Below are 25539 nucleotides of genomic sequence, written 5' to 3'. Positions count from 1 at the left end.
CACCCATGCGATCCGATTCCTGTGCGAGTTCACAGTTCGCACTGCGATCTGTGAACAGATCTAGGAGTGTCATTACCATTGTGTTGACACACACAGCGTTTCGCTGAGGGCAGTGTGAACTACCTGCAGGAGAGATGCGATGCGGGAACTGGCGCTGGAATCACGCTGGTTCCCACAGTGCATATGTGTGAACCTAGGCTGAATGGGGTTGCTTAACACTGCCACTGGCCATGGCTAAAGTAGTGGAACAGTGGCCATGTTTATTAACCCCTTCAGGCTGCATTCTTGACCATTGGCCTGTATTAATTAACCCCTTCATGGTGCACAATGGGGGTGGATTTTGTGTAACCTCCACCAGTGCTAGGAGTTATAGCAGAAACTAATGCCAATCCACAGGATTCTTATTGCAGAAACTGGCAGCAATTTGTGGGAGGGTGCTGCTTCAGAATTCTCTGCTTATAAGCTCTTGAGATATACAGTAAATCTGGCCTTGACATTCAGCCTGCCTATATATGGTTTGAATTTCAGCTGTCTGTGGCCAGTTTAATATTCCAGTAATAGGCATCCCTCTGTCTTCTCCAGTAGCAATCCTGCACCCCTCCTGTCAAGTTTCCTCAAATTGACTCTGCACCCATCTTCTACACTCAGAGGTCTCTTGGTCTTACCTTGCAATGCAGTCTCTAGATTTATGAGGGAGTTGGGTACGTTTGCCTCACACCCTCCCAGTTCAGGATTGATTTCCAATTCGTTCTGCCATCTCTCCACTGTTAAGCAAGACTTTGTTTTTTGGATCTAAGGTCACTCCCCAGGTTGGTGTTCTGCCGCTTTCTCGCCACCAGTCCCTTGTGGCTTAGTCACTGGAAATGTCAAGAAAGGTAAATTGGGGACTACCTATGGGTGATTTAGTTGATTTACTTGCATCCCTTGCTGTTTAAAAATGGCTGTTCTCAAGTACTTGTAAATGTGGGTCATGCTTACATTCACTCTGTTAATGATAATTGTATTGATCCCTAACAGATACAAGGCCAAAACAGTAAACTAATGAAATCTATTTAATTACTTTCTTTGCTGAAAGTCAACCAGGCTTTAAACACTCATCGCTTGAGTCATAGAGTACAAGGAACAGAAAAAAAAAACCTGTCACATCTGTAGTACATGCCAAAGACAAACACTGCCATGCAGGGAAGGTTTCATTTGCACAAAGTTATTAAATAAACCTAACAATGCACATTAAACTATGGCAACCAAACAGCTTTTTGTTTTACATTAATCTTCGCTGGAACTGAAAAGTCTTATACGATTGCTATGGGTTATAGCTTGTTTGTGCCAAGCTTTGTAATTAAGTCAGCCGGGTTGGGATAATGATGCTTCATCAGGGCATGTCAGCATGCATTCTTGCATCTTGTTCCAAACAGAAGTCAATTCTGGCTTAATTTCCGTTAACCCTGTGGCATTCTTTCTGAGCTATCCACCTGGAGATAGCATTACATATGGATGGGTAAATGTGCTAACTTAAAATGTTCTGGGACAAAAGTCCTTCTATTGTTTTTCTCTGTAGCACTATCAGTATCAGCTTGGGGTGTGGTGTGTGAAACATGATTTTACTTGCCCTGTCAGGTATTTATTGCTGTCTGTGCCCCCATTAATGAGATTCACCCTCTATCATTGTCCTGTTTACCAAAGTAAAAGAAAATCCCTAGATTTGGGTTGTCCCCAGGAAAGTAATAGAGGGGAAATCTTCTAAGAGGGACACTAGTTCTGGTGACCTGGGGGTCCTCTAGGAATTCCCTTAATTTGCAGGGATTTCCTCTCACTTCCTGTTTGCCTATGGGGCAGGAAGTGAAATCTCCACAATGGGACACAGATGGCGAAAAAAAAAACCAAAGTTTTGCCTATAGTTCTACTTTAATTGAACAAGCTGAAGTTAGAAGCTGTTTGGCTACCATGCACAGCTCCACCAGTTCTTGCGCACTCCAGTTTTAGTAAACCAACCTCCTAAGTGTCTTCTGTTTATTTGTTTTGCGCTAAATCTCCTTGTTCGGTATCCAAAAACGCCATAGAAGGTTCTATTTAGATGAGCATAGCTCCCCCACTTTATTCTTTGGCTTCCAGTGATGAAATGCTATAAAACCTCTTTATAGTATTGAAGTACAGGATTCCTGGGGAATTTACCATGTTCCTTTTCCCATTCTTTGATTATTGTATAAATTAAGAAATATGTGACCCCCCCACAATGACCAAGGATTTATGAACCAGTAACACCACTCTCATGCTATGGCGTGTTTTTTTTTTTTTTTTTTTTTTTTTAGAAATAGAGAATTTAATCCAACGTGTTTTATACACAGTTCAGTGTGAATCAAATACCACAGCCTATAAGACAGTAATTCTGATCACAGTATCAAAAACTCCAACCTGCACATTTACACTAGTAGCTTGTAATTTGTAACTGCTCTTGGCCTTTTCAGTAGTGCTAACAAACTCCACTAGGGTATGATGGCCTTTGCTTTGGAATTGGGCCATGCTCCCAATTTATAGTGAGCTCAATCACAACTGAGGGAGATGAATAACAGGCTGCAGGGAGAAGTAAAAGGTTTCTTGTAATAAAAATAATAAAAATCATTGGCCTCTGAAACTCAACTAACTTGTACAAGGAAATGTACCAAAAAAGTAAAACTTTGTTATAGTATAAATTCCAGAATTGCACAATATCACAGAATATACAATAATATGTACATTTATGTTTGAAATAAAGGAGCAAGCTGCCAAAAACTTTTATAAAAACATTTATAAATAGACCCCTTCCTGTTGCTGAATCAGCAGTTTACAGGGAAAATCCTTGGCCTAGGTTCTGTTAGAAGCCAATGTCCCTGTAAAAGTCATGCAAGTGCTCTTCTGCCAGTAATCCATTCACTTGCATGTTTTAGTAAATAACCTGCAGATGCTTAAACATCCCACCATTAGAACTTAAGGGCCGGTTCACACTAGTGCGATGCCAGACATCACATTCGATTCGCACCGCATTGCTGTGCAGATCACATGCATTGTCTGACGAATTTCAGCCATACGTTTTGTATGGCTGAATTTGCGTCACATTCGGACCAAACTTGTGCAGGATCCTTTTTTTGGTTCACACCCATGCAATCCGATTCTGAAAATTGTGCTGCGTTTTGCAAACTGATTGGTGGGGTGTTGTTAACTTGACATACACTCTGTAATCAGTTCGCATGAACAGGTTTGCGATTTATATGCGGTGCGAATTTGCTGCAAATTCGCGCCACATCTAGTGTGAACTGAGCCTAATGAGAAGTACATAACATTGACCATTTTTCACTGCGTGCCGTCTCATACACAGTTTACAGATCTAGTCTTTGGGGTCAATCAGTGGACCTTTTGAACCCACTGGCAGTACTAGATTTAAACAGTTATAAGAATTTAAACACCTTGTTTCAAATTTTGTTAATTAATGTTTTATTAATTTGGCAGTACCCATCACAATATATTATAAAATATTATCTTACAAGCATTAATTTTCAAGATTTTGCAGGCAGACAATATATTTTAAAGGAGAAATCACTTTTTTTGCCCAATGAGACCATTGATAATTTAAAACATGACAACACATGACATCTCTTCCAAATGTTTTTTCTGTTGTACTGGAATTTTCGTGACTTTAGTAAACATATCAGATTCGATCTGAGATTAGCATGCAAAAAAAAAAAAAAAAACGGACGATCATTCGTCCTATAATCTCATCATGTGTACCGGGCATAAGTCTCACAAAGACTTTAACCAATATAAATCTGCCCTCCAAAAATACAATTCTTGCCTCCACACTGCCAAGCACACCTATTTATCATTAACACCTTATGCCGCGTACACACGGCCGGACTTTCCGTTAGAATAGACTGTGACGGTCTTTCCGACGGAGTTCCGCTGAAACGGACTTGCTTACACACGATCACACCAAAGTCCATTCGTTTAGAACGTGATGGCGTACGATTGGACTAGAAAAGGGAAGTTCAATAGCTGCCCTTGCGTCGTTTTTGGTCCGTCGGACTAGCATACAGACGAACGGTTTTCCCGATAGGAATTGAGTCCGTCGGAAAGATTTGAAACCTGTCCTATTTCTGGGTCTGTCAGGATTTTAGAAAGAAAAAGTCAGATGAAGCCCACACACAATTGGAATGTCCGATGGAATGATTCCGTCTGACCGTTTCTGCCGGAAAATCCGGTCGTGTGTATGCGGCATTACCTTCTGATCCAGTCCCTGTCAACTCTTCTCTATCTTTAAATCTATCTTTTATTAGCAAAAAACAATGGACACTATTCTGTACTCCTACTTCTGGACCTTTTGGCCACCTTTGATATGGTTGGCCACCCCCTCTTCCTCAAAAAACTTTACTTCATTGGTCTCTGTGACTGTGCTATTCGTTGGCTCTCGTCCTTCCTATTCCACTGTCACTTACAATTCTACTTCATCCTCTCCTCTTCCTTTTTCTGCTGGGGTCCCTCAAGGTTCTGTTCTTGAACCTCTCCCATTCTCAATCTACACCTCCTCCCTGGGTCAGCTGATAGCCTCTCATGGCTTTCAATATCGTTTTTACACTGAAGACACCCAAATCTATCGCTCTATATCTCAGCTTACAACATCATTCTCCTCAGGCATCACTAATTTACTGACAGACACATCAGTCTGGATGTTGCACCACTTCCTTAAACTCAACCGGTTCAAAATGGAGCTCGTAATATGTCCTCCCCCACATGCCCCTTCCCCTGACTCCTCTGTCAAGATCCTTGACACAACCATCAATCATTCCCTGCATGCCAGGGTGCTAGGTGTAGTCCTGGACTCTGAACTCTCCCTTCAGCCCCACATCCAATTACTTTCCAAAGCTTGCTGCCGCAACATTCCCAATATGCTTCCTTCCTAACCAATGACACCACAAAGCTCCTAATCCACTCCCTGGTTCTCTCTCACCTCGACTACTGCAACTCCCTCCTCATTGGCTTACCTTTGCATAGGCTAACTCCTATTCAGACAACCATGAATGCTGCTGCCAGACTCATCCACCTTACAAACCACTCAGCATCTGCTACCCCTCTCTACCAATCCCTCCATTGGCTGCCACTCACCCAACAAATGAAATTCAAAACAACAGCTTACAAAGCCATCCACAACTTGGCCCCAAGCTACATCACTAACCTAGTCTCAAAATGCCAACCAATTCAATCTCTACATTCCTCCCAAGACCTCCTGCTCTCTAGTTCCCTTGTCACCTCATGCCATGTTCTCCTCCAGAACTTCTTCTAAGCCTCTCTTATCTTTTTCTTCAGAGAAGCCTATCCTGCCTCCACCTAACAACTGTAGTTTTATTTTCTCCACCAAGTTAGTATCACTTAACCCTCCCTTTTAGATTGTAAGCTCTAATGAGCCCTCCCTCCCTGATCCCTCCTGTATTGTATTGTATTGTAACTGTACTGTCTGCCCTCACGTTGTAAAGCGCTGCGCAAACTGCTGGCACTATATAAATCCTGTATAATAAAAAATAACTGACTCACATTTGCACAGTGCTGCATTCAGTCAGCTTTGGACAGCATAGTAAACAAAGAGGGTGTATTGTGAGTCTGCAAGATGCTATCATTAAGCTTCTGGTCTGAAGCCTGCATTTTTATTCATTGTGTCTGCAAGGGGATAGTGCATAGATCTTGTTTTGCGTGTGCTGTTGTATAAACATTCCCACGGTAAACTATTTGTTAAAATTCATGCCCATGCACTTATAGTTTACAGCTTTCAATGCTGTTGCTTCCCTGAACTTCCACTTTTCCCAGGAAAGAGTTAACAAGTGGGCAGTGCAGTTTTGAGTCAGTCTGTTGACTTGGAGAAGGGGTTTGGGGGGTGGGGAGGAGCAGAGGAGTGCCTTACCATCCTAGGCTGCAGAATTGTGTGATTCTATTGATGCACACAGTGTAGGTAGACACAACTCTAGTTTCTGCGTGCAATGGTGGCTCCATAGGACGCTGCAAGAAAAATGGGGCAGTGATCATGGCACAAGCTTAAACTGGAACACGGGTAGCATGGATTAAATGGTAAAGAAGCTGTATACTGCAGAAAGTGACTAAAACCGCTAATGAAATTGCCTAAAAAAAAAAATCAGAGGGTTTATTATCGCTTTAATGAACAATGCACTTGTGGGAATGGTGTAGGGAATGCCTGAGCTAAACCACAATTCTACTAATTTCCTCACAAAACAAGAGTTATTTAGTTAATAGATCGATATATATCATGAATTGAGTGCTCCTTAAAAAAACATTCAATAACATTTGTATCTTGTTCTTTACAGATAAATCCCCTCACTTCTTGAGACTGGGAGATGTAGAGGTGAATGCTGGTCAGAACGCTACATTTCAGTGTATTGCCACAGGCAGAGATGCAGTAAACAACAAACTATGGCTTCAGGTAAGGAGACTTTGTTCCCATTCTTCTCTTCCTTTTTGGTTAAAATGACTATTTTCTATCAGGAAATGGCTTAGTCTAAAATAACCTTTAAAAAAGTAGACCCGAATGGGAATAACAAATCTAGAAGGCGCTGAGGGAAATGGCTGTGTTTCCATTGCAGACTTCTGTTTGAAACTCTGCCAGGTAGGAGTCCTTTGCCAACCAAGTGTCCAAGCATGGTATTTCTGCAAATGTGAACTTTGTATTACTGCTATGACCTGCTATGAACTCGTGCTATGTGAATAGACGGGCTCATTGTACCAATGCAGTACCATGTGGTATGGGGAATGTTGTTGCTTAATGCACTTTTATTATTGCAGATGGCTTTAACAGGAAAGTCAAGTGTGTGCTCACTGAGGGCACACCTTGAATTTATTATCGAAGCACTTCCTTTTTTTTTTTTTATAACTTTCACATTTTTCAAGCTTGCTGTTTGTGTCATTGCATTAAACATAGTGGTTTATTCAGCCTCAAACAGATTGCATGAGTAGACTGACTTGTAGAATTTCATTGTGAGAAGGAGCACTGAAGCACACCTATTTGGGGAGATTTACTACAACTGGAGCACTCAGAATCTGGTGCAGCTGTGCATGGTAGCCAATCAGCTTCTAACTTCAGCTTGTTTAAACTTCGACAAAAAACCTGGAAGTTGATTGGTTTCTATGCACAGGTGCACCAGATTTTGCATGCTTCAGTTTTAGTAAATCTCACCCATTGTGTAGCACTGCAAAGCAGGAGGTCCAGCATGCCTAGTGATTTGTTGATCTTCGAAGGGAGTGAATGGTTTTCAGTGAGTAGGTGGACCCCTAGAATTTCACTGTTGGAAGGAGCAGTAAAAGCAGTCCTTTTGCATAGCACTGCTGAGCAGGAAGCAGCATCACCTTAACCACTTTAAGACTGCCCCATAGCCGTTTTACAGCTACAGGGCAGCTCTCCTGCACAGAATCATGTACGTTTACTTGATTCTGCACTTCCACCTGTAGGGGGCGCGCCTTTTCTGCTGTGATTATTCACAGCAGAAACTGATCTGCTGGTGCTGTGCACTGTATGTCCACCGGCGCCCGCCGATTGTTGGTAATACATACAGAACTGAGATCTGCCTATGCAAACGAGGCAGATCTCAGTACTGACGGGGGAAGGAATGCATTTTGTGTTCCTGCAAAACACAGGGAACAAAATCGATCTCTTCCCTTGGTAAAAGCACCTAACACAGTACACAGAAACTCTGGCTAGGCACACAGTTAACCCTTTGGTCGCCCTAGATGTTTACCCCTTCCCAGCCAGGGTCATTAGTACAGTGACAGTGCATATTTTTTTAGCACTGGTCACTGTATTAGTGATCCCGTAAAGTGTCAGTGTTTGATTGTCTGCAGCAATATCGCAGTCCTGCTATAACGTGCTGATCGACACCATTACTAGTAAAAAATAAATAAAAATTACATAAATATATCCCATAGATTGTAGACTCTATAATGTTTGCGTAAACCAATCAATATACACTTATTGGGATTTTATTTTACCAAAAACATAGCAGAATACGTATCGGCCTAAATTTTATGAAGAAATTTGATTTTTTTTTTTTTTAATTGGATATGTTTTAGAGCACAAAGTAAAAAATATTGTTTGTTTTTTTCAAAACTTTATTTGTGGGAAAAAATGACATACATTTTATTTGGGTATAATGTTGCATGACTGAGCAATTTTCAGTTACGCAGTGCTGTATCACAAAAAATGGCCTGGTCATTAAGGGGAGGTAAATCTTACAGAGGTCAAGTGGATATGTAATGAGCTAAAATTGCTGCCCTCTTGTAAGCATATAATTTTATATTTTATGTATAGAAACATGGGTACACAAATATTGATAAGATAATCTGTGTTATAAAAAATTTCGGCTATAAGACCCCTTTCACACTGGGGCGATTTGCAGGCGCTACAGCACTAAAAATAGCGCCTGCAAAGAGCCCTGAAAAAGCCGCTGCTGTGTCTCCAATGCGAAAGCCCAAAGGGTTTTCACACTGGAGCGGTGCGCTAGCAAGACGGTAAAAAAAGTCCTGCTAGCGGCATCTTTGGAGCGGTGAAGGAGCGGTCCTGCTCATTGAAATCAATGGGGCAGTGCGGCTATAGCGCTGCTGCAGCAGCGCTTTGCGGTGGTTTTAACCCTTTCTCGGCCGCTAGCAGGGGGGTAAAACCGTTCCCCGCTAGCGGCCGAATACCGCCGCTAAAACGATGGTAAAGCAACGCTAAAAATGGCGCCGTTTTACCCCTGCCCCAGTGTGAAAGGGGCTTAATAGTTTTTCTGCAGCTGGCTTGACGTTTTGGTGTATTTGGGTTACATGTAATTTATAGCAGAAAAATGCTGTTACAGTCGTTTACTGACACAGTGTAAGGAACACTATTAAATCTAGTGCATATATATTTCTCGTCGTTTGTAATTTCCTAATGTGCAGAGACTAAGGCTTATTATGAAGAACATGAGAAAAATGTCAGCTGTACTAATAGCTTTGGGCTTGTTTGGTTGTCGCAGCTCATCTCTGGTTCCCCAGACCTGAACCCTGTTTATAACATTGTCCACATCTGATATCCTTAAACTTCCCCCTCAGGCAGAACACACAGTAATTCTACATTTATCTAACTGAATGCATCACATAGCAGCCCCGTGTTATAAATGACTAGCAAATACGTTAGCAAGTTGTCAGTAGGCAGCAGATTGGAGCAGTTCATCATGTTGAACATGTCAGTCCACATGTAGTATTTGTAACGCACATGATTATAAATGAACAATTCCCAGTGTTCATTTTATAATTTAATATTCTCCAGCTTTTTTTCCCCCCTGCTCTTAACTGCAAAGAGTAAAACATATTCTGCTAATCTGTGCATCCATGTGTGCTAGACCGTAATTACTGGGCTTGCAAAGGGTAAAACTATAGTAGAGAATATAGTACTCAACCATGCCTACAATTAGTTCTCTGCAACCCTGTGCTGAAAAGAGCGGATTTCCTTAGTTTGCCACTATAACAAACAGTGCTGCAGTCCTTTTGATATGCATCCCTTTTCTGGGTCTGCTAACTGCTTTATGAGCCTGTGTACAAAATCCAACATTTTAGTAAAAATGTACACCAAGAAAGAGAAAAGGAAGCTCAGACATCGTAATGGTACGTTTTGTAACATGATCCTGTTTGCTGTTGCTCATTATATTATCATTGACCTATTATCGTTTTTTTCCCCACTGGTATCAAAATTTTTGATACCTTGGTTTAATCGCAACGCAATATCATGGTATTGTGGATATATCTGACATCTACTAGATGTTTAGACTACAGTTTGTATGGTCTTCCTTCCTGTCTCCTGGATCATTAGATGATAATCATTGAAGACGTGTGCCCATATTTGCCTACAGAAATACAGAAATAAGATGATTGTCCTGTTCAAAACTGTATGCTTAGGTCAGTCTGTCTCTTTCTTGACACAATGTTGCTATTGGTTCTCCCCCCCTCCCAAAATCATTCAGTCACAGCTGCTCCTTAAAATGATTTGTAAACTATCACCTTGTAAAACAACCTATTCAGTTTAAAATAAAAATTAAGTGCAAAACATTTTTGTATAGATATAAACAAACCATTATAAATACCCCCCCCCCCTTTTTTTATAAGTGATCACATTCCCTCTGTTCTCAGCGGCATAAAGGCTGGGGGCTGGAGAAGCAGCAGTACACTGAGCTTTTCCAGTGAATGGCTGTGCAGCAGAGGCATGTCTGGACAAGTCTGATCATTGGCAGAGAGTACAATGAGTTCCCAGCATAGCTAGAGAACTGACCATGGTGTGGTCAGTTTTTTAATAGGAAAGCAAAGGGATTTGCAGGAGCACCAGGGATTTCTCATAAAGGAAGCAATAGCAAGAACAGGATACTTTTTCATACAAGTACATGGTACAGCAGGCACATATCAGGAATATGAAGTGTTGGGGTAACAAACACTTTAAGCCTAATATACACAATCTGAAATTTGACCAAAAAATACAGCTTTCGAGGCGATGGTACGATAATATGATCGTTGGTACACCGCTTTCGAGAGCCGATCAGGACAGTTCATGCAAAATGATCTGAAGGGACAAACGCGAAAATTTTTCTCGTACGATACCAGAATGTATGATTTTTACTTTTAATTCTTACAGTACGGAAGACCAAGACCATAGTTACATAGGTGAAGTTGAAAAAAGAATAAAGTCCAACCTATGTGTGTGATTATATGTCAGTATTACATTGTATATCCCTGTATGTTGTGGTCATTCAGGTGCTTATCTAATTTTTTTTGCAAACTATCGATTTTCCCCGCTGAAACCACCACCTGTGGAAGGGAATTCCACATTCTTGATGCTCTTACAGTAAAGAACCCTCTATGAAGTGTAAGGTTAAACCTCTTTTCTTCTAATTTTAATGAGTGGCCACATGTCTTATTAAACTCCCTTCCACAGAAAAGTTTTATCCCTATTGTGGGGTTACCAGTATGGTATTTGTAAACTTAAATCATATCCTCACTCAAGCGTCTCTTCTCCAGAGAGAACAAGTCCAGTGCTCGCAACCTTTCTAAATAACTAATATCCTCCAGACCCTTTATTAGCTTTGTTGCCCTTCGCTGTACTCTCTCCATTTCCAGCACATCCTTCCTGAGAGGACTGGTGCCCAGAACTGGACAGCTTACTCTAGGTGAGGCCAGACCAGAGTCTTGTAGAGTGGGAGAATTATCGCTTTATCTCTTAAGTTAATCCCCTTTTTAATGCATGCCAATATTCTGTTTGCTTTGTTAGCAGCAAATTGGCATTGCATTCGCCATCTCACCATTCTTTGTAACCAGATTTCCTTCCTCATTCTTTATGGGGCCAATATGGTCTGTCCTCCCTTTTTTACTGTTTATCTACTTAAAGAATTTCTTGGGATTTTTTTTTGCTCTCCTCCGCTATATGTCTTTCATGTTCTATCTTAGCTGCCCTAATTGTACCCTTACATTTCTAGTTGCATTCTTTGTAAATGCTGATGATGATCCCTCAGCCTTGTATTTTTTGAAGGCCTTCTCCTTTGCTTTTATATGCATTTTTACCTTGGAGATAAGCCATCCAGGACTTTTGTTCGCTCTTTTAAATTTATTTCCCAGTGGGATCCGCTGGCTAATGCCCTTATTTAATATGCTCTTAAAGCAAACCCATCTCTCCTCCGTGTTCTTTGTTCCTAAGATTTTATCCCAATTTATATCTTCTAACAAGGTTCGTAGTTTAGGGAAGTTGGGTCTTTTGAAATTCAGTGCCTTTGTATTCCCCTTTCCTATTTGTGTCATTTATACTGAAGTTAATTGACCTGTGATAGCTGTTTTCTAAATTGTCCCTTATTTCCACATCAGTGATCAAGTCTGTATTGTTGGTAGTCAGTAGGTCTAGTAACGCTTTGTTTCTAGTTGGTGCGTCTACCATCTGACCCATGAAATTGTCCTGCAAGACATTTAGGAACTGGCGAGCTTTAGACAAATGTGCGGTTCCCTCTGCCCAGTCTATGTCTTGATAATTAAAATCCCCCATTATGATGACACTTCCCATCCTTGCCGCTAATCCAAATTGTGATAGGAGGTCCATGCATGCTCAAACGACACAGTACATTACAATACAACACATTACATCACTTCCGAATTTCCTTTCTGTTGTACGAGAATTTTCGTAGCTTTACTAACCTTCATTTTCGATATGAGACTGGCACGCAAAAAATTTTAAATGGACGATCATTCATCCGATATTCTAATTGTGTGTATGAGGCTTTACAATTTGCATATAACATTATAGTATATTCACTTTGTTAAACGTTCAGTAAAATTTTTCAATCTCTCTGTAGTGTGCAGTATTATTTATTTTATTTATTACAGTTGCTTATATAGTGCCGTTAATTTACGCAGCCCTTTTCATATAATATTGTACATTAACATCAGTCCCTCAAGGAGCTTACAATCTAAGGTTCCCGACTCGCATTCATTCATACTAGGCTCAATTTTAGACATGAGTCAGTTATCCTGTTTTTGGACTGTGGGTGGAAGCTGGAGTACCTGGAGGAAACCCACACAGGCACAGGTAGAACATGCAAACTCTAGGCAGGTAGTGGCGTGGTTTGTAGCTCAATCACCTGACAGGGGCTTTGACCCTTCCCCACTGTATTCAAAACAAAATAAAGTTTTGGATTGAAACAAACATTGGTGTTGCTTTCATGGCAGAGCAGTTTAGGGAAGCAGACATAAAAATTGTACAACCATTTACAACCATCTGTGAGTGTTGAAGTCGGCCATTTGTAAATGGAGGGCGGAATGTAAAACCTAACAGGTTCAACCATCCTTAATTTTTTTTTCATTTTACTTTCACTTTAAAGATTAGTCACCCTTCTCACACTGGTATATTTAGGTAGCCTGTTACATAAAAATACATTTCTTCCATCTGTGTTTGAATGTCTTTCCCCCCCTCTTGGGAGACTCTTGTCTGCTTGTTCCTGTTTCAAAAGCAATGAAATCCTAGTGTCATTCTGCACATCTCAGGGGAAAGCTGGCATATGGTAATAGATTCTGGAGTATTATCCCTAATGCAAAGTTCTGACTGTATCATCCAATTCAGTCATCCATCCCTTTCTTCTCAAAGGTTTGCTTTAATGTACCTGAATCATATCATATATCTGGTACCCATGCAGAAGCAATCTGCTATGTTTCAGTTTAGCCACAGGAAGATCCCTGGTGGATGATTTGAAATGTGATTGCTCAGTGCACAAGGGCTCTCAGTCCGTCGAAGGAGCGGAGTAGAATTCATCCTGTCTGACAGCTGTGAAGTGCTTCAGATTTTTACAATTACAGTGGGTGGATGCCTCATACTTTGCACATTGGAACAGTAATCATAATGCAGTTTAACAAAATCAGGAAAAGTGTTTGTAAGAGACATCACTATGTTTGTCATAGTTCTTCCAGAAAGAGATAACTTTCAGTGCAGTTAGTATAATGCCACAGTCACTTTGTTTTATACTTTTAAGTTCTGTTCTCACTAGTTTTTGGTGGTTATTGTTATTAAAAATTGTCTTGCCTTTTCATTGTGCATCGAGTAATTATTTCCTTGGTTTAACCCCTTCCCGCCGAGCGTACGCAAATGTGCGTACTCGGCTTTCTGGGGTTATACCGGGATGATGTCCGCAGCTGCAGACATCAACCCAGTACCGTTGTTTACAGCGGGCGATCGGCTATCCGAGTATAACAACCGATGCAGCTAAAAGCCGCTTGGCTGTTATCCCAGAGGAGCTTAGGGGACATGCACCCCTCCCACCACCTCCCGCCGCTCTTACCAGGCCTCCCGTGCCATCAGGAGGCCCGGTGACCAATTGGCTGCCTCCGGCGGCTGGGGGCGGGCTGGAACGAAGCTGTGGGCGGCTTCGTTCCAGCCTTCTAATTGTAAACGCGGAAGCGACGTCATGACGTCACTTCCCGTTTACTCGGCTGCCAATGGCGCCGTTTTCGGTGATCTGAATACTGTGAAGTGCAAAGGAGGGATCAGGGGTCTTTTAGGCCCCCGATCTCTCCATAAAGAGTACCTGTCACCACCTATTACTGTCACAAGGGATGTTTACATTCCTTGTGACAGCAATAAAAGTGAAAAAAAAATTTTTTTTTAAACACAATTTATAAAAATAAATAAAATATATAAGGAAAAAAAACATTTAAAGCGTCCCCGCAAGCTTGCGCAGCAAAGAAAACGCATACAGAAGTCGCGCCCGCATATGTAAACAGTGTTCAAATCACACATGTGAGGTATCGCCGCGATCGTCAGAGCGAGAGCAATAATTCTAGCACTAGACCAAATTTAAAGCATCGCCTATGGAAATTCTTAGGTACCGTAGTTTGTCGCCATTCCACGAGTGCGTGCAATTATAAAGCGTGACATGTTTGGTATCTATTTACTCGGCGTAACATCATCTTTCACATTATACAAAAAAATTGGGGTAACTTAACTGTTTTTTGATTTTTTAAAATTCATGAAAGTGTCCCTTTTCCCAAAAATTTGCATTTAAAACACCGCTGCACAAATACCGTGTGATATAAAATATTGCAACAATTTCCATTTTATTCTCTAGATTCTCTGCTAAAAAATATATATATATAATGTTTGGAGGTTCTAAGTAATTTTCTAGCAAAAAATACAAGTTTTAACTTTAAACACCACATTTCAAAAATAGGCCTAGTCATGAAAGGGTTAAAAAAAAGGAAATCCAACTTTTTGCATTTCACACAGGCAGGTGGGGGGATGGGGGGGAGGGTTATAATTTGGCGGCTAAGCTACTGTTTTTACTGCTCCCAGGCCACACATCTAAAGGTCAAAACACAGCTGGAGGGGGCGCCAGCAATAATTTGGATCACAACCATGGCAAATGTGAAGTGACATGTTGAGTTGACAGGTGGCATCACTTGTCAGACTCTACTAACTACCAAGTTAACAGGGCTGCACTGCAACCATGAGTCAAATGGCTTGGCTCACGGTTGTTGTACATTGTAAATTGCTATTTAGCCACCCCCCCCCCCCCCCCCAAAAAAAAAAAAAAACACCTCGCCTCCTGAATGCCTAATGCTGGATTGCTCCTCAGCGTGGGCTAGTGTGGACCCAGTTGTTAAAAACTACGGCAGCAGCCCATCATTTGTAAATGGGAATTCCCCCAACTATCCCCCCTGCTAATCAGCTGCCCAGGAGCCAAGTTAAATTTGGAATATTTTATTGATTTAAAGGGTTACCCTGTGTCAGTGATGCGTAAATATGAAGAAATACAAACACTGTTTATTTTCTAATGGAGTATTTAGTACTTGAGGGTGACAGCACAAAGATGCCTGCGTTATTTTACTACTTTATTTTTCCCCATGCCAATTTATTCATCTAAATGTTACAGTGGTTGTAAACCACACTTGGTCATTTTTACCTACAAGTAAGCCTATAATAATAATAAGGCTTAGTTGTAGGTAAAATTAATATCTCCTAAACATGCACCCTGCATGCAGCCAGTGACATCACTGGCGCATGCGCTCTGAAGGTCTGGCATACCTTGTTGGAACTTCAGAGCTTCGTGCTGGAACCAAGGGCTCCCGCACACATGCGTGGGAGTGACGTAATTGCGGCTTTGGCCAATCACATAGCCAGAGCGGGCCAACCCAGAAGAAAGAATGGGAACATTTATCAACTTCTCTGCAGTAACATTACAGCGCTGGAGTGTTACGATCCAACAATGTTTTTATTACAAATTCTGTAAGCAGACTGCAGTTTCTTTTTAAGAAACCCTTTTACACATGCATGAGTTTAAAGTGGATGTAAAGTCAGAAGGTTTTTTAATTTTAATGTGAGCAGCAGCCCCCTTCAGCCCCCCTAATGCTTATCTGAGGTTTATCTAGATCCAGTGATTTTGCAGGAGCTTCTCAGCTGCCCGGGTTTTCCCTCCTCATTGTTTGAGAGGGCAGTGTGGCGCCATTGGCTCCTGCTGCTGTCAATCAAAGTATGTCAGCCAATGAGGAGAGAAAGGGGGCCTGGCTGGGCCGCGGCTCCTTGTCTCGGCTCAGGTGCCTCCATAGCAAGCTGCTTGCTGTGGGGGCACTCAACAGGAGGGAGGGACCAGAAGCACCAAAGAGGTACCTGAGAAGAGGAGGATGGGGGTGGCTCTGTGCAAAACCATTTCACAGAGCAGGTAAGTATAACATGTTTGTTATTTTTAACTAAAAAAAAAACACAAGACTTTAACCTCTTGCTGACCAGCCACCGCAGTTATACTGAGGCAAGTTGGCAGTGTGTATCGCTGTATATGTATATCGGTATGAGCACTAGGTTTCCATTGGCCTGCAGTGGGAGCTGATCAACGGCTGCCCACGATTGTTCCCCAAAGAGACAGAACGGGGATCTGCCTGTGTAAACAAGGCAGATCTCAGTTCTGACAGGGGATGACACAGGATCTTTTCTTCCTGCTATGCAGGAAGACGGATCTCTGTGTTTCAGGCAGCCCATCCCCCCACACAGGTAGAAACACTGAGGGATCACTTTTTTAACCCCTTCCCTGACAGTGTCATTAGAACAGTGTCAGTGCATATTTTTTAGCACTGATCACTGTAATAATGTCACTGGTTCCCAAAAAAGTGTAAAAAATGTCAGGTGTCCGATCTGTTTGCTGCAATGTCTCGGTCCCGCTAAAAATCACTGATCACTGCCATTACTAGTAAACAAAAATAAATTGAAAATGCCATAAATCTTTGTCCTATTTTGTAGACGCTATAACTTTTGTGCAATCAATATATGCTTATTGGGGTTTTTTTACCAAAACTACGTAGCAGAATACATATTGGCCTAAATCTATGAAGGATTTCTTAAAAAAAAAAAATAAAATATTGGCTATGTTTTATAGAAGAAAGTAAAAATAGTTTTTTGTTTTTTTTTCAAAATTGACGTTTTTTTGTTTACAGCATTCAAAAAAAAACAAAACGCAGAGGTGATTAAATACCACCAAAAGAAAGCTCTATTTGTGGGGAAAAAGGACATAAATTTTATTTGGGTACAACGTTGCACGACCGCGCAATTATCAGTTAAAGTAACGCAGTGCCGTATCACAAAAAAATGGCCTGGTCAGGAAGGGGGTAAATCCTTCCGGGGCTGAAGTGGTTAATATCGCTTTAGGAGAACCATTTATATGAAGTGTTGCATATTTAGATTTATTTCTCTTTTTGACTCTTTGTAACATTAGATTATCATAGGCTATAAAGTACTGAGGGGAATTTATCGAAACTGGAGCAGCCAGAATGTCGAGCATCTGTGCGTGGAAACCAATCAACTTCTTTCTAGAGCTTGGTCTGTTAAAGCAGTATTAAACCCAAAACTAAAAAGTTCACATATTGCAGTTTACCAATTATTAGATATGGTGGCTGCATTAATTTTTTTTATTGAGGCTTTTTTTTCCCCGTTTTCACTTCTGGCCAGTAGCACACTCCGTGTATTAGAGTGCCTAAACTCTGGATGAAGGACACAGAGGCACTTTTGTAAGGCCGCATTTTCAGTCTGGGGGAAGGGAGTGCTAGAATGCACTAGCAGATTTATATACACTAAGAAACTGAAGCTGAACTCCAGCTAAATCTCATTAAGCAGAATACACACAGAACAATAAAAAATACTAAGTAGACCCAACAATGTATAAATTGTATTCTGCAAAAGTCCTTTAAACCATAATTACCAAGCCAAGGTGATATCCAATTTATTTTATTTTAGCTTCATCCAGGTACTGCCAAGATGGCATTATCCCTTTTAACAAGAATTTTGTTCCATTTAATTAGGGTACTTCTGCCTTCAGCGGATCAGAAATTCAAAGCATCATTTTCACCAAAGAATTTTAATTATGTTTCGTTAATATTTTAAAGAACATCCTACTGATGCAAAATGCTGCAGGGCTAACAGGATTACATATAGTCATCTTGAACTATTTTCTCAAATGGAAGAATGAAGAATCTGATACCAGTACAGGAGCTGTAAATTATTCACATAGAACTAAAAGTTTCACACAGTTGAACAAAATATAATTCCAATAAGACGTGGACACTACCCAGACAATTACAGAGTAGGATCGATTAGAACAATCTGAAAAAATGAAAGTATAATAGAGCCTTTAGGAATAATGTTCCTAAAAAGTCAAACATAATCGAATCAATAAAACTGACTCGAAACAGACCTTAAAATGAAAACAATTCCTACTAAGTGAACTAGAGGACTCCTAAAATAAACTTCCATTGCCAGCCTGATTGTTGGCTCTATTTAGCTAATCCAGCATTAAGCACAGTAACCACTGTCTTTTAGGATGAATAGTCTTACACCTAAACAGGGCCATATATGAGCTGGTTTTGAGAAGATTTGACAAAAGATTTTCTTTAAAAAATACCATGAACACAAACATCACTGTATGTAAAGATACAATGCATTAACTTCTGTTCCCAATCTGTTACTGAAAACAAAACCTTCCTTAAAAGAAGACTGGAGGATGGTTTTAGATTTTACTTGATAAACAGTCGAGATGTTCAAAATCTGTATGTTCTTCTTCAAATATAACTAAAATGTACTACAAGAAGGGCAAATTAGCAATCCTACGAAGACTTCCAGAGGCATTCATATTTGAATGTCATTACAACCTCTTTGTGATTTTGCACTGTTGGCTTAATTTTCTTTAACCCTTGCATGATCAATGGTCATTTATCCTAGATGCCCAAACTAAATTTAGCGGCATCAATCTATATCTTTAAAAGTGTCAAGGCCAAACAAAAAACAAAAACAAAAAAAAAAGTATTCTGTACATCTATGCAGTACATGCCCAAAATGTGTCCATGTTTTGGCCAGACAAAAAATAGCTATTGACCTGACAAAAATCCAGTGAGCTCCCAAATTCCTGTTAGAGGCGACAACTATGATGTACTGAAATCCCAAGCAGTGTTATCAGCCCTGCCTGAGTTCACCCTTCTGGCCTTTAAATCATCTTCCCACTTATCTAGATGATGAGAGGAGTAGGTGTTTTCTAGCCCCAAAAGGGAGAACTTTGTAAGGATGACAACACTGTTGCGGCTTTTAGGTGCTGCAGCAGAAGTGTGTTGTCAGCTCAAACAGGAAGTTAGAAGCACACAGATTACCTGACAGATCAACAGGTATTTTTCATGCTTGCATAGAGATATACTGATTTTGTTTTTCCTTCACTATACCCAGACATACACTTTAACTTGGCTATAACTGTAATATGTCACATCAGCAGCGGAATCCGAGAGCTAGTTCTATTTCTCGACTGCAGTTTTAATTAATGCTCTCATGGTATAGGAGATTGTAAACAAGAACTCAGTGTATTGCAGTCACAAAGTGACAAACCAAGACAGGGCTAGACTTTTCACGCTCAGGAATGTTATGTGCAACGTTCACTTTTCCTGCTTGTTCCCAAGCTGAATTGATCAGCTTCTAAATTCTAGACCATTCATTTCACCTCTGATCTCAGGCCACAAAAACTGCTTAATTGGACAGGCCAGCAGCTCTTTACCTATTCTGAGCTAAGTGCTCAGTAAACGTTAAGGGCCCCAAATGTACAAAATGTATGGTAAGATTACAGGAGCCTTTATAAGCAAGGCAGAAATACACAATTATGATCATTTGCAGTAACAGTGTAGGAGGGAAAGATAAATAACAAAGCACAGGGACAGAATGCTGTGCAGATGGATGGAAAGGATATGGGAAGTTATTGTTAAAAACTGTGATCTTCCATAAGCACCATCCGTTTGAGAGTGCGATAAAAAAAATCTTGTAGCTAAAGGGGGCTAATTTAAAACCAGAATCTCTGTTCCAGAAATCCCCTCTATATAGAAATGAAATTTCTACATCTCCGGGGAAAATAGTCATCAAATGCAAATAAGCCTTATGTCACTAGAGGGGGATGATACAGCTATTAACACTGCAACCTTTTTTGTACCATCTACTGGGCTGAGGAATAAATTCCCTAGGCACTGACACAAATTAAACAAGAAAATAAAGCATACGGGCCTTTAAAATTAGAGCATAAACGATACTCCCAGTCAAATAATGGTTTTAAATACAACCAAATCCGTATATGGAAAGATCTATATTGCCTGGATATGTTCACCTTTCATAAAATGTTGCACCCATATTCAGGGGTGTAACCTGATACTGCAGCACTGGCCCCTACACTCTACCGATCCCCCCCCATTATGACAGCGAGCAGGGGAACTTCTCCCTCTGCTCCCTGCCCTCCTGGCCGCATAATTTATTCAGAGTTCTGTAAATGAGAAATACAAGTACCGACAGCCTTTGCTGATGTCGGCTTGTAGTTCTCAATGAACCACCCGGTTGCTGTTGAGCGCTCTGGTAGTTGTTTGTTGAGACTGCCTGCCCCGTACATTGGCAGACAGCTTACACTGACAGTCTGTAGGAGTCCTGCATGACACTAGTGATCTGTTGATCATGGGTGCAATGCTTTTCAGGCTCCTACAAGAAAAAAAAAGGTAAATACGCATTTTTTTAACCTACAAAAAAGTGAATTTACTCTCTTTTTTTTTAAGTGAACTTATCCTTTAAGTGTTGGTTCCAGCAAGGCCTTTAAGTAAAAAAGATCCTCATATATGAAAGTCCATGTATGTGTTTCAAATCTGATTCCAAAGTATCCTCCATAGATATCAATCTACTGTATGCTGCATAAGAATCTGGCTCCTATAATTACATTTTTCAAATCGATCAATCTCAAAGCTGGTGCCTTCTTAAAACATTGTTGTGGTTTTTGACATTTGTGAAAGAGTTTTTTTTTTTTTATAAGAATAGGATCATTTTGTTGCTCCATCTTTTATTTACAATTCTTTGAGTCGGGCTACAGTTATCAAAGGGGGGTACCAGTGAGCTCGTGACCAGTATAAAATGAGGCGACCCTTAAAAATAGATGATTTTCAATAGTATTTGCTTGTCTGGCAGCAATGCAATACAAACTTTTCCCAACATACGATCTAACAAGAAACCCCCCGAAAAAACAAATTGTTCACGGTTTCAACAATTTGCATTAAAATTAGAGCTTTTTGTTGCATACATTTGAAAATATATGTGGATGCAGCAGTGCCTCGCCATGGCCCCTATGTGAAGTGTGATTCTAAACTCCTGAACCTTTTACCAGTTCTCATCCCACATATAGCCATGAATAAATTAAAGGTGGCTATGCTTGAAAATGGGTCATTCCTCCCTTTAAAGGATAAGTTCACCTTTTGTAACGTTACACCCATATTCAGGGTGTAAGGTTATGAGCGGACCAGCCCCCGCACCTCCCCGATCACGGCTGTGACAACTAGCAGGGTTCTTCTCCCTCCCCGCTAGCTGTCGCAATTAAAAAAAAATGTGGTCAAGCAGACTCCGCCCACCCGGCCGTGTCACTGATTGACAGGGCTCTGTGCATGAAAATCTACAAGGTCTGGCAGCCTTTGCAGCTGTTGGCTTGTAGTGTTCAATGAACTACCACGGCACTGTGGAGCGCCGTGGTAGTTCATTCATGCTTCCTGTCAGAATGTATCTGCTTTGTCAGAATGTACCTGCTTACCCATATGGGATGTACGGGCACACAGATACACTGACCGATCTGCTGGAGACCTGCATGGCACCAGTGATCTGCTGATTGCTGGTGCAATGCTTTACAGGCACTAAAAAAGACAAAAAAATGAATTTTTTTACCTGCAAAAAAATGGGCATTTATTATTTCTTTCCAAAAAGTGAACTTATTCTTTAAAAATGCAGTAGCAAACCAGAAGCCCCACACAGCACAATGACGGCTACTCTTGTGTTTCCCTGCACCAAATACAGCATGCAAAACAAAAATGACAACTGCTCCAATCAATTTCGAAGTAGCTTTTTAAAGTAAGGTGCACCATGGAAAGTGTTTCGCAGAACAGTACAATAAGAACATTTTCTTGAGATAGTAGGGAGAATACATAGAACACAAGTTGAAGTACACTTTTACTTGAAGTAATGGAAATTCACTGCATACGGTTGCATACAGTATATGACGGGCCATGCTGAAATTAAAACTTTGTAGAGCAACTGAACGATACATGGTCTTGTCTGTTCCTTAGCTTTTCCCAGGCTTTGAAATAGGGTGTAGACAGCGCCTGCTCCTCCTAAATGCTGATATTTTTTATGGCTATACTCATATAGAAATCCTGTTAATATCTCTAACCTTGGATAATTGATGTGACTATAGAACAATATCAGTAGTACATTACATGCATTTGCTAAGTGAACCGAATACAAATGTGAATTAAATTAATGATGTGACAATAGTTTAAAGTGCATATAGTGATAATTTTGTGCAAAACAGTCTTCTCTTAGTGCAAAAATTGCTGTAGTGCGCCGTGTCCCCTTGGTGTCATTGCATCCACCTCCTGGGCGGTAGTGTAAAGATCCACACTCACTAGATGAGTTAGACTCCTCTGCCTTGTAGCAAAAAGTCTACCGTGCCTGTAGGTCATTTTAATGGGGACCAATCTCAATGTAATAGCCTCTGGTGTCTCCTCTATAGTGGATGCCCCCCAATGCTGGCTCTGGGGCTCCGGGCATAAACAGCGGGCAGTGTATGGAAAGAGAAAACTCCTCATAGAATAATATCCTCAGGTTTATTTAAAAACGGCTTACAAAAAAAATTCAAAACTGTCAGTATGACAGAATTGACGTTACTGTAAGACCATTGGCCCAGCTTGTGTGGAGACGTGGTTACTGTTTAGCACATAGCGTGTGTTCCACTCTCCTGGCCGGAAGTGACGTTTGAGAGAGCCAGCTTGACGCATTTCGTCATAAAGATGCAACATTCTCAAAAGCACCAGGAGAGTGGAACGCACACTATGTGCTGAACAGTAACCACGTCTCCACACAAGCTGGGCCAATGGTCTTACAGTGACACCAGTTCTGTCATACTGACAGGGTTTAATTGCAATATTTTGCAAGCTGTTTTTAAATAAACCTGAGGATAGTATTCATTGAGGAGTTTTTTCTTTCTATACACTGCCTGCTGTATATTGTTTATCCCTGGAGCCCCAGAGCCAGCATTGGAGGACATCCACTATAGAGGAGACATTGGGATGGGTACCCATCTAATAACCTACAGGCACGGTAGACTCTTTTTGCTAAACGGCAGAGGAGTCCAACTCATCTGGTGAGTGTGGATCTTTACACTACCCCCCGGAAGGTGGATGCATTGACACTGAGGGGACATGGCGCACTACAGCACTTTTTGCACTAAGAAAAGACTGTTTTGCACAAAATTACTTTTACCACTTTAAACTATTATCACTTTATTATATTGATGTATCATTAATTTAATTTGCATTTTGTATTTGGTTCACTTGGCAAATGCATGTAATGTACTATTGATATTGTTATATAGTCACGTCAATTATCCAAGGTTATAGATAGTACAGGATTTCTATTCGAGTATAGTCATAGAAAATATCAGCATTTAGGAGGAGCAAGCGCTGTCCACACCCAATTTCAATATCACCTTGCCCCATAGTGGGGACAATACTGGACAGCAGCGCCTCCATATTATTGCACCAAGGAGCAAGTGTCTTACTAAATCTTTTTCCCAGGCTTGCCTGTGAGGATGGTGGACATGGTGATATATGAGCCGCAGCTTCAATAACAAACCTAGATTGAACCAAACCAAACCCTTACATATATTAAACAATACAGGGTCACCCAAATGTATTATTGGTTTTAAAAGGACCGCAACATTTATTTAACGGATAACCCAAGTTGCAAACCAGTCAATCAATACTTCAACAAAATGAACCCAGACTTGCATGACTTGCAAAACCAGACAACCCACATCCCATAAACATCTGTTACTAGGGGAGATTCCAGATGTGCCAAGCCAATATAAAGCCACCTGCACAATTTAATATAGTAACTGACAAAAAAGAGCAGTAAACAAAAGAAGGGCCCTCAGTATAATTCCACAAGGGTTCCTGCTAAATGCTGGGAGGCCCCTTGCCAAGAGGATTTTTTTTTTTTATTTTACTGCGCGCTCTTGACTGGTGGATTAAATAATCTAAAAGGGGAAATTATGTATATTTTTTTATTTTCATGATAATTACAAAAAAATTAAGCTGGCACTTTGTAAAAGCATATTATTATACTGGAGTGGCCAAGGGAGCATTTTCTCCTAACATAACCTAATGCATGTCCAATACTATCTTCCAATACTATTTTCATGACCTAACAGAACGTTCTGAAACGTTGCATATACTTTCTCTAAACTAACTCTTTCTTTTAAGAGAAGATACATAAAAATAAAATTTTGAAGAGGAGTAAATAACATTTAAATAAGACTACAAAATACACGGAAAAGTTAACATTGACACTCAGGGGTCAAATTTAGATCAAAGAAAATGGCAAGCATTTATTTTAACGACACAGCACGACACTTTTAGGACACATTTTTGGATGTGTTAAACGTCTTCTGTTTTTTCTTTATTCCCTGGGTCCTTTCAATTGTGTGTTTTGATGTCTGTCAACATTTTAACCCAGACTGATGCCAGCATGAGGGAAAGAGAAAAAAAGAAAATCTAGATAACAGGTTGTCATTCAAACTCAGCTGTCAAATATGCGAACAGTAGCAAAACTTCAGTCCATGGGTATGTATGTGTCTGTCCCTCTATATGGATGTGTAAAATGTATATTTATTATCCCTTTATTGGCCAACTTAAAGAAGTTTGTAAAGGCAGAAGGTTTTTTTTTTTTAATCTTAATGCATTCTATGCATTAAAATAAAAGCCTTCTGTGTGTAGCAGCTCCCCCCCTCCCCCCAGCACCCCCAATACATACCTGAGCCCCATCTCTGTACAGCAAAGTCCACGAGTCCCTCAGCCGTCCAGGACTCTCCCCCCTTCCCCCCGATTTGCTGAGACACAGCAGCGGCGCCATTGGCTCCCACAGCTGTCAATCAAAATCAGCCAATCAGGGGAGCAAGGGGGCGGGGCCAAACTGGTGAATGGACACACGGAACAGTAGCTCGACTCAGATTTGCACTCAACAGGAGGGAGGGGCCAGGAGCAGCGAAGAGGGACCTGAGTAGAAGAGAATCTGAGCTGCCCTGATCAAATCCACTGCAACAGAGCAGGTAAGTATAACCTTTTTATTGAAAAAAAAAAAAAGAGACTTTGCAATCACTTTAAGTCCTTTAAAAAAAAAAGGACTTAAAGTGATTGTAAAGTCTCTCTCTCTTTTTTTTTTTTTTTTTTTTTTTTTTTGATGGAAGCTTTCTAGGTGGGTTTTAATAGCTTGGGAGCTTTGTAATAATGATCACTGCAGGGTCCAATTCATGTAGCAAATAACAGCAAGTGACACCAGAGGATCTTTCACCACAATAATGTATGTGTGTGTGTGTGTGTGTGTGTATGTGTATATATGTGTATGTGTATATATATATGTGTGTGTGTGTATATATATATATATATATA

At 40.6% G+C, this 25539-nt stretch overlaps 1 protein-coding gene across 16 annotated transcripts in view; it reads left to right on the top strand.

Annotated features, from left to right (window-relative positions):
- PTPRK (protein tyrosine phosphatase receptor type K) overlaps nucleotides 1–25539 on the top strand; it is a 674681-nt gene that overhangs the window by 245409 nt on the left and 403733 nt on the right. For all 16 annotated transcript variants that reach the window (XM_073627229.1, XM_073627239.1, XM_073627238.1 and 13 more), the window contains exon 5: nucleotides 6342–6457. In XM_073627229.1, the coding sequence (XP_073483330.1) occupies nucleotides 6342–6457 (116 nt within the window). The remainder of the gene's footprint in view (nucleotides 1–6341; nucleotides 6458–25539) is intronic.

The sequence above is a fragment of the Aquarana catesbeiana genome, linkage group LG04 (genome assembly GCF_042186555.1).
Source record: "Aquarana catesbeiana isolate 2022-GZ linkage group LG04, ASM4218655v1, whole genome shotgun sequence".
In the NCBI taxonomy this organism is placed as follows: Eukaryota; Metazoa; Chordata; class Amphibia; order Anura; family Ranidae; genus Aquarana; species Aquarana catesbeiana.
This window is presented reverse-complemented; position numbering and strand designations above follow the sequence as displayed.